Below are 9,144 nucleotides of genomic sequence, written 5' to 3'. Positions count from 1 at the left end.
AAAAAAAAAAAAAAAGATAATAATAATAATAATAGCAGAACTGTGTTTGGGAAGAGGAGGATATGTGGGAATTCTGTATTATCTCCTCAATTGTTCTGTAATTCTAAAACTGCTCTAAACTATTAAGTCTATTAAATACAAAAACTTAAAACATTCGTTTTATTTTTTCTTTCAGACAGAGTCTCGCTGTCGCCCATGCTGGAGTGCAGGGGTGAAATCTCAGCTCACTGCAACCTCTGCCTCCTAGGTTCAAGTAATTCTCCTGCCTCAGCCTCCCAAGTAGCTCAGATTATAGGCGTGTGTCACCACGCCCTGCTAATTTTTTTTGTATTTTTAGTGGAAACAGGGTTTCACCATGTTTGCCAGGCTGGTCTCAAACTCCTGACCTCAGGTGATCCTCTGCGCTTGGCCAAAACATTAACATTTTTGAAGAAAAAGAGGAAGCTGGGTGCCGTGGCTCATGCCTGTAATTCCAGCACTTTGGGAGGCCGAGGCGGGAGGATCACTTAAGCCCAAGAGTTCAAGACCAGCCTCGGCAATATACTCAGATCTTGTCTCTACAAAACAATTTTTTTCATTTTTTTTACAAAAAATTTTTTAAAAACACTGGCCAGGCATGGTGGCGAGTGCCTGTAGTCTCCCAGCTACTCGGGAGGCTGAGGTGAGATGCTTGCTTGAGCCTGGGAAGTGGAGGCTAGCTACAGTGAGTCTAGATTGCCCCACTGCACTCCAGCCTGGGTGACAGAGTGAGACCTTGTCTCCCCACCCGCCCACCAAAAAAAACAATGAGCCATTAAACCAGGACAAGTCACAGATGAATCTTAAATGCATAGTGTTAAGTGAAAAAAGCCAGTCTGAAAAAGCTACACACTGTACTTTTCCAATTATAAGACATTCTAGAAAAGGCAAAACGAGAGTCAGTAAACAGATCGAAAACAAAAACAAGAAAATTCTGAGAAACTGTCACAGCCAAGAGGAGATAAAGGGGACACAACAACTAAATATAATATGGCATCCTGGATGGGATCCTGAAACAGATAAAGGTCATTAGGGAAAAACTGAGGTAATCTGAGTCAAGTATGGTCTTTTAGTTAATAATATATCGATATTAGCTCATTAATTATGACAAATGTACTATGTTAATACATTAATCATAGTGAGGCACATGGGAACTCTGTAATATCTTTGCAACTTTTTTTTTTTTTTTGAGACAGTCTCATTCTGTCACCCAAGCTGGAGTGCAGTGGCACAATCTCGGATCACTGCAACCTCCGCCTCCCAGGTTCAAGCAATTCTCCTGTTTCAGCTTCCCGAGTAGCTGGGATTACAGGCACTTGCTGCCGTGCCCAGCTAATTTTTATATTTTTAGTAGAGACAGGGTTTCACCATGTTAGCCAGGCTGGTCTTGAACCCCTGACCTCAGGTGACCTACCGGCCTCGGCCTCCCAAAATGCTGGGATTACAGGCGTGAGCCACCGGGCCCAGCCATTTTGCAGTAATTCTGTAAATCTAAAGCTGCTCTAAAATTAAGTTTATTTAAAAACAAAACAAAAAAGAACTATGTTGGAGGGTGTGTTGGTGTTAGGGTATGTGTTTCCGAAAATGAAGCAGGAGTACTTTGTGTTTGTAGAAGTGAAACCTGAATAGAAGATACCAAAATCCTCAGCAGATGACTATGACAGAGAGAGAGACAGAGAGACAGAGACAGAGAGAGAGAGAGAGAAAAGAGAATCTATCAGTGTGTGCTAGGAAAATGTACTGCCACCTTTTGAACATCTACTAGGCCCCAGGCCCAGTGGGAGGTGCTTTCTGTATCAGCCAAGCTGCCAGCCTGGAATACTTATAGAATCTGCCTAGATTACACAGCCAGTGAGTGGTGGGGCCAGGCCTGTACCCCATGTCTCTGTGACCATGGCTGTCTGTAACCACTACGATCCCGGGAGAAAGATACATGCCAAGATGCCTAGAGCAGGCCCTGGCTCACTGCTCCCAAATAGGACTCCATATCCTAAAATGCCAGCCCTCAATGGGCACAAAAGATAGGTAAGCCAACTCAGACGGGCAAATCAAGACCAAAGAACAAGCCCTGAGAGATTACCTTGAGTAACTCCCTATTTTTTTTTTTTATGAGGGTGAGACCTCAGGGGAGACCCAGAGAGGAGATAGGATATTTTTGTGAGTTAGGGGCAAAACAGACTCCAACAGAGGTTTCTGACCTCTATATCCAGCAGCCATTCTGGGCACAGGGACCTACTCACCCCTGGTTTGAATGATGGCAGGCCCAGCCCCACACCAATGGTGGCCTTGTTAGGATTCACCACTGAATTATAGTGGATATTCCGATGGTAGCTGACACGAATGGGTTCGTCCTCGTTTTGATGTATCCCATGGAATGTGTTGATGGGTTCTGCAGAGAAAGAGAAGGAGGGAGCATCCACAGCAGGCCAGGTAGGGCAGGCTCGAACGAGGTGCCATCAGTCCCTCACCTACCCACTGCAGAAGTACCTGTGCTATACTGGTACACCTCCACAGGACGGTTGTACATCTCTGCCATGGCCTGCATCTCAATGTGGTTGCCATGGCAATTGTTTTTTCGCTTCCGGTTAATGTAGGTGGTAAAGTCCTCTGTGACATAGTTGGAGAAGTAGTCGGCATTCTTCATCTGCAGAATAGATTGGAAGGTTAAGGTCTGTGTGGAGAAGAAATCCTCCCACCCTGCCCCTCCCCCAAAGGCCTCCCCCATTTTCTCACCAGATAGTCCATGCAATGCTTTCGCACAACCTCATGCATGTCCTGGTCTCCATACACCTGGTCAGCTGTGGGGGCAGAAGAAAGCAGCGGCTAGGGTCAGAGATGCCAGAGAAGAGCTGAATCACAGAACATCCTTTGGGGAGGAGGAGCTGGGGGACCAGGGAAATTCCCTTTTCTACCCCAAGGCCTGGAGAGTTCTTGCCCTTGTAGGCTAGAACGGGGTCATGGAAAAATAAGGCAGGCAGGGCCAGACTTGAAGAACAAGAGAGTGCAGGTGAGAGGAACACAGCCACAGGCCTCTTGGGCAGATGACTTTATCTAGGGTACACGTGGCCACTCAGAGAAATCAACAACATTCTAAGTTCCATAGGTTGGCCTCAAAAGCTATTGATTCCCACACCACCTCTTCACTTTCCACATGAGGAAACTGAGGTTCAGGAGGAGTTTGTGGTTTGTCCAAGATCACAAAGAGTCAGTTTGTGACACAGCCAACTCTGAATTCAGTTTTCCTGACTCCCATGAGCCAACACAGCCTTTGTAGGTTGAAAAAAAAAAAGGAACAAAGACAAAAAAAGAAAAACAGAAGAAAAGGGGGGGGCTCCAAGCCCAGTTCTGCCAGATACTAGAGAGCTGAGTGACCCGAGGCAAGTGACCCAAGTGTTCTGAGCCTCATATATCTCATCTGTAAAATAGGAACAAGAGGGGTAACAGGCCAGGCATGGTGGCTCATGCCTGTAATCTGAGTACTTTGGCAGGCCGAGGCGGGCAGATCACTTGAGGTCAGGAGTTTGAGACCAGCCTGGCCAACATGGTGAAATCCCGTCTCTACTAAAAATACAAAAATTAGCTGGGCATGGTGGCAGGCGCCTGTAATCCCAGCTACTTGGGAGGCTGAGGCAGGAGAATCACTTGACCCCGGAGGCAGAGGTTGCAGTGAGCTGAGACTATGCCACTGCACTCCAGCCTGGGCGACAGTGAGACTCTGTCTCCAAAAAAAAAAAAAGGAGGGATAACCACATGGCAGGCCTTAATGGTGGGGATTAAATGAGATAATGGGTATAAAATAACTACCACTGGGCTTGGGACAGAGTAGCCACACAGTAAATCAGAATTCCTTCCTCCATAGGGAGGCCTGAATGTGGGGTACTGTGAAGGTGACAGAGGTGAGTAAAATCCTGCCCCTACCTTCGGGGAGCACACAGTCTAGTAAAAGAGATAAGACACACATGCAACTAACTTTAGCTTAACTCAGGATGGGCAGCCTGTGGCCCGAATAGTCCAGGCGTCGTGAGATTTGGTCAAACTAAGGCGAGAAGGAAACACACTCCCTCTGCTTCGCTTGAGGATCTTCACACATGCCGTTCCTTCTCTTCAGGACGCTCCTTCCATCCTCGTCAGCTGCCTACTTCTCAAACACCAATGTGTTCTTTATTTATTTATTTATTTGAGACAAGGTCTCGCTCTATTGCCCAGGCTGGAGTGCAGTGGCGCAATCATAGTTCACTGCAGCCTTGACCTCCTGGGCTCAAGCGATCCTCTCGCCTCAGACTCCCAAAATGCCTGGATTACAGGTGTGAGCCACCACGTGTGGCCCAACATGTTCTTTAATACAGTTCCCCACTACCCAGGACACCTCTATCACCAGATTTATCAAAGGTGTGCATAGACTTCTGCCCGACCACACTGGGCTCCCACTGAAGGCAAAGGGCAGTTCACACCAAAGTCCACCCCCAGCTCAGGGCCCGATACAGTAAAGGAAATCAGGAAAAGTTTATTGAGCAAATGGATAGGCTGGGTAAGCCAGGGAGCTCTTCTCCCTGTGAAATTAAAGTGGGCCTGAAGATCATGCAAGTCTGATTTCCACCGGTTTAGGGAATTTCCCTTTGTTTCCCCAGAGGACCACTGCTCTGATGGGATCTCCCTGGGGCACCGGGCTAGGGTCAGGTCACACAGGAACACTCCCGAGTTCTTCCCTGTCAGTCTACCTCTCTGAAGAACTGTCAGAAGAACGCCTTCCCTGCCTTCCCCTTCCTACCCTGGAGGGCTCTGTGAGAAAGGCTACTCTGAGATAGAAAAATAGGGCCCATGTTTGCCTCCTGTCCTCTTGGAGGTGAAGAGACCTGAAGGGTAAGGGGGTGTGGAGGTTGTGAAGGCGGGAAGGGGGTAGCCCCTTCACCAATGTAAACAAGGATGTGGGTTCTGTGGCCACACTCTCCCCCGCCCTCCCCAGCGGCATTTCCAGCAAGTCACATGTCCTGCGCACAGGCTGGGGGCCCCCTGCTGCTGCCTTTCTTAGAAGCCAGGACCACAAAGCCCGCACAGTGAGCTGCTTGAGGAGCTATTTCTGTAGGCTGAGCTTGGGGTACTGGAAGGCAGTGCTGTTGGCAGCTGCAGTAAACAGGAACAAAGATGAGCGTGAAGGGGTTAAATAGGGGTTGGTTGGCCAGGCTCAGAGAGAGAGGCTGAGGTGATGGAGAAAGCCCATCTCCTATGGAAAGGTCAATTGTCATTTCCAGGCCTGGGAGTTCTATCTTCAAGAGCTAGATGCCAGATGCAGGAAAATGGGGGAAAGAGAGGAGACCATGGAACAGGGAAGGGATCTGGGGGAAAACCCCCTGAGGGTCCCATTTCTCTGCTACTGACCCCTTTGGCCTGGCAGAAAGGCTCTGCTGCCTCCTAGCTGTGTGGCAATGGATAAAGCCTTTAACCTCTCTAAGCTGAAATGTCCTCGTGCATAAGGTAGAGACAGTAACTCCTCTTCCATTTGCTGGGTGTTGTCAAAACTACACAGGAGGTTTGCCAAGCACCTAAGGCACAGTAGGTGGTCAAGAAACAAGAACATCATTTGTCATGAGGACAATGATTCCTTCCTATTGCTAGTTACCCACGAGTCAGCCAGAATGTTGCCATAACCACTTATGAAGCCCTTCCTCATTTCTGTTGCAATTGCTCAGTCAGAGGAAAGCCCCAAATGCAGACCTAGGATGCATGTCCTCTCCTGGCTCTCTACCTTTAGTGAAACCAAAGGTCCACAAGTCTACCTCTAGGCCCTTAGTTCTAACAAAACTTCAGCAGTTAAATTAACATCAAGTTAACAATACAGGCTTCATAAAACAGGGTCCTAAAGTATGGACAAGTTATGACACTTCTTTCCTTATCTGTAAAATGTAAAATACCACCTTCTCTCCTCAATCCTACGACACCACTGATAGGTGATATGGTATAACATGTACCTAATCACAGCTTTTGGTGGGGAAACATATCACACTGATTATAAGGTATATCCTAAGTTTGGAATCATTAATGTGGAAGAAAATATACATCTCCAAACCAAGGAAAACAGCAATAGTACAACCCCAACAAGGGAGAATAGGATTTCTCCAATAACATAAGGCAGGAAAAGCATCTAAGCACAGAGCTACACACATAGGAAGTAGTCAACAAGAATTCGTTTTTGGCCAGGTGTGGAGGCTCACACCTGTAATCCCAGCAATTTGGGAGGCCAAGGCAGGTGGATCACCTGAGGTCAGGAGTTTGAGACCAGCCTAGACAACATGGTGAAACCCCATCTCTACTAAAAATACAAAAAATTAGCCAGGCGTGGTGGCAGACGCCTGTAATCCCAGCTATTTGGGAGGTTGAGGCTGAAGAATCGCTTGAACCCGGGAGGTGGAGGTTGCCATGAGCCAAGATCACACCACTGCACTACAGCCTAGGCAACAAGAGCGAAACTGTCTCAAAAGAAAAAAAAAATTCGTTTTTCTGACTTTCCTAGCTCCACCTCTGTCCTCCAGAAAGCCCTCCTCTTCCCAGAAGGCTGGCACACAGGGCTGGGGGCAAGGCATGACTTCCCTGTGGAGGGGTCTGAGGTTGGGGGGATGACCTGCAGAGGTAGGGGAATTCAGAGAACTTGTTTTGATAGAAACTGAAACTTCTCCTGCTGACGCTGCACTTGTGGGCCATCTGCACCTGTTCTCCCTTCCCAGAGGCCAGCTGGAAGGGGGTCCCCCATCATTCTGCCTCTGTTCCCATCTCCAACTGGGCTCAGAAATCCTCAGTAAAATACTACAATTGGTCCCATACCAAAGACTTTTCACACTCCAACTCATTCTATCCTTACCAAAACACTCTTACTTTACCCAGGAGACAGAGAAATGTGGCAAAGCTGGCCTGGGATCACACGTTTAGGGGGGTGAAGGGGAGGCCAGGCTCTCAAAGGGTAACTGCTGGCCCCAGCTGATATTACCACCCTCACCCCAATCTAGCCACCATCTTAGTCGCCTTACTCCCTGGGGCAGGACCTGATCTTATGTGCCTCAGTTTCCACACCAGCACAAGCAGGAATCAGCTAGAACCCAGGAAAGGCATGGGAGTGGGCAGAGATTATAGATATCAGGGGCTGTATCTATCCCTAGGGCCACAGAGGCCAACATGAACATTACCGTCCCCATACACACCCTACTTCTTTCCTTTCTCTGGACACACAGAGACACCAGTGTAGAAATGCACATGTGTATACACATACAGCAGAGCCTGCCAAAGATGCTCCCTGAGGTCAAATGTTCACCCAATAAATCCCACAACAGAGAACTATCATATTCAATGAGTAGATGCCCTTGCCACTTCAGGAAAGACTGAAGATAAGAGGCTCTACAAACTGAGGAAATCCCTACCCCACTAACCTCCTTCCTAGCCTCTGGCAGGGTAGGTGGAGGGCAGGGGAAATAACCAAGAGCTCTAACAGACTAGCCTCAACCTCTCTCCTCTGCTGCCTGGGGAAAGTCCTCATGTAACTAATGTAATGTAACCAATAATGTACCCAGATTTATGTTAAGAAGCAAGACATGAGAGCCTGGATTATCTTCCTATAGGGTCCTACCATTTGCTTTAGAGACATCTGAGAACTGCCTACTCCCCAGGTAGCTGCTTGCCTGCCAGAAGAGCCACAGCAAGTTCCACTAAGGGCGAAAAAGGAAGCTAGGTGTCTACAGGGAACCTAAAAACAAACCACACAAATGTGTATACACACAGCTGCAGAGGGAGACAGAGACCTGGTCTGCTCCCCACTACCCTCCTGGTCCAGTGGAACCCTGGCCCCACTGAGAACAAATCTCCTGAGGAGATGAGCCAGGACAAAGGTCTCACTTGCCTGTCAAGCAGACGTGGTGTGACCTGGTCTGTGGTCCCAACTACCCCAACTAGCATACCCTCAGTGGGAGACACAGAAGAACTCAGCCCCCTGGAGAGTCCGGTTCCTGAGATGTGTGCCCTTCTGCTCAAGGATTCCCACTGAAAGGATGAGAAACCTGAAGGATACAAGGGAGATACAAGGAAGCTGGTGTACAGGAAATGGCCCATGGGAATCTTCTTCTTTCTGTGGCCTGGTTCAACCTCAAATACCAATGTTCTGACACTGGTTGTATGACCTAGACAGGGTAGGGTCTTGGCTTTCTCTTGAGGCCTCAGTTTCCCCATTTATAAAACAATCAAAATTGACCTCAGATCACCCCTCCTAGTGCTGATGGTCCATGTTCCAAAACCAAAAGGCACAGAAGAGTGGGCCTAGCCAATGTTTCTGGGCCTCATCATGGTAACATGCACAGCCCTTGCCACTCCCCCATGGCCCATGTACAAACAACCATGTGGCCTCCACTCTGCCCACAGAAACTAGCACCAGGACCCTGGTCAGGGTTAGAGGTTTCTGCTGAGTCAAAGCCACATGGAGAGAGGGAGCAAGGGAGAGATGCAGAGTCACGTTTCCAGGAGGAGGTTATCTGAGCATAACAGGGACAGGGTGGGCCACAGGATACCTCTGAGGCTCAGGTTCCCACCTCCCCTCCACCCAAGCCTTCACTGATGCTCATGAATCCCCAATAAGAGGAGGTAGGAGAGAACTGAGTGCAAGCAACGGATATTGGTTCACTCAGGGGAACCAATGGCAGGCAGGCAGCTGCCTGGGGAGTAGGCAATTCTCAGAAGTCTCTAAAGCAAATGGTAGGACCCTATAGGAAGATAATCCAGAGGAACAGAAGGCAGAAAGCCACTTGCCTCAAGACGCCCAACAACAGAGGGCCACGTGCTCCTACTTGGAGGAGGTAAGGTCCAGAGATGTCAAGGAACACAGTCAAGGTCATCCAGCCAGTTGACAATCAAGCTAAGAAGCTAAGGATCCTAGGATCATAAAAAGAATGTGTCCTGGCCAGGTGCGGTGGCTCACGCCTATAATCCCAACACTTTGAGAGGCCAAGGCGGGTGGATCACAAGGTCAGGAGCTCAAGACCAGCCTGACCAACATGGTAAAACGCCATCTCTACTAAAAAACACAAAAATTAACCAGGCGTGGTGGTGCACGCCTATAATCCCAGCTACTCAGGAGGCTGAGGCAGAAGAATC

At 48.5% G+C, this 9,144-nt stretch overlaps 1 protein-coding gene across 4 annotated transcripts in view; it reads right to left on the bottom strand.

Moving 5' to 3' along the window:
- Positions 1 to 9,144, bottom strand: part of OTUD5 (OTU deubiquitinase 5) — a 36,015-nt gene that overhangs the window by 10,148 nt on the left and 16,723 nt on the right. For all 4 annotated transcript variants that reach the window (XM_023201945.3, XM_023201948.3, XM_023201946.3 and 1 more), the window contains exons 3-5: positions 2,752 to 2,816; positions 2,506 to 2,662; positions 2,259 to 2,407 (exon numbers count right to left, since the gene is read on the bottom strand). In XM_023201945.3, the coding sequence (XP_023057713.1) occupies positions 2,259 to 2,407; positions 2,506 to 2,662; positions 2,752 to 2,816 (371 nt within the window). The remainder of the gene's footprint in view (positions 1 to 2,258; positions 2,408 to 2,505; positions 2,663 to 2,751; positions 2,817 to 9,144) is intronic.

The sequence above is a fragment of the Piliocolobus tephrosceles genome, chromosome 12, assembly GCF_002776525.5.
Source record: "Piliocolobus tephrosceles isolate RC106 chromosome 12, ASM277652v3, whole genome shotgun sequence".
In the NCBI taxonomy this organism is placed as follows: Eukaryota; Metazoa; Chordata; class Mammalia; order Primates; family Cercopithecidae; genus Piliocolobus; species Piliocolobus tephrosceles.
This window is presented reverse-complemented; position numbering and strand designations above follow the sequence as displayed.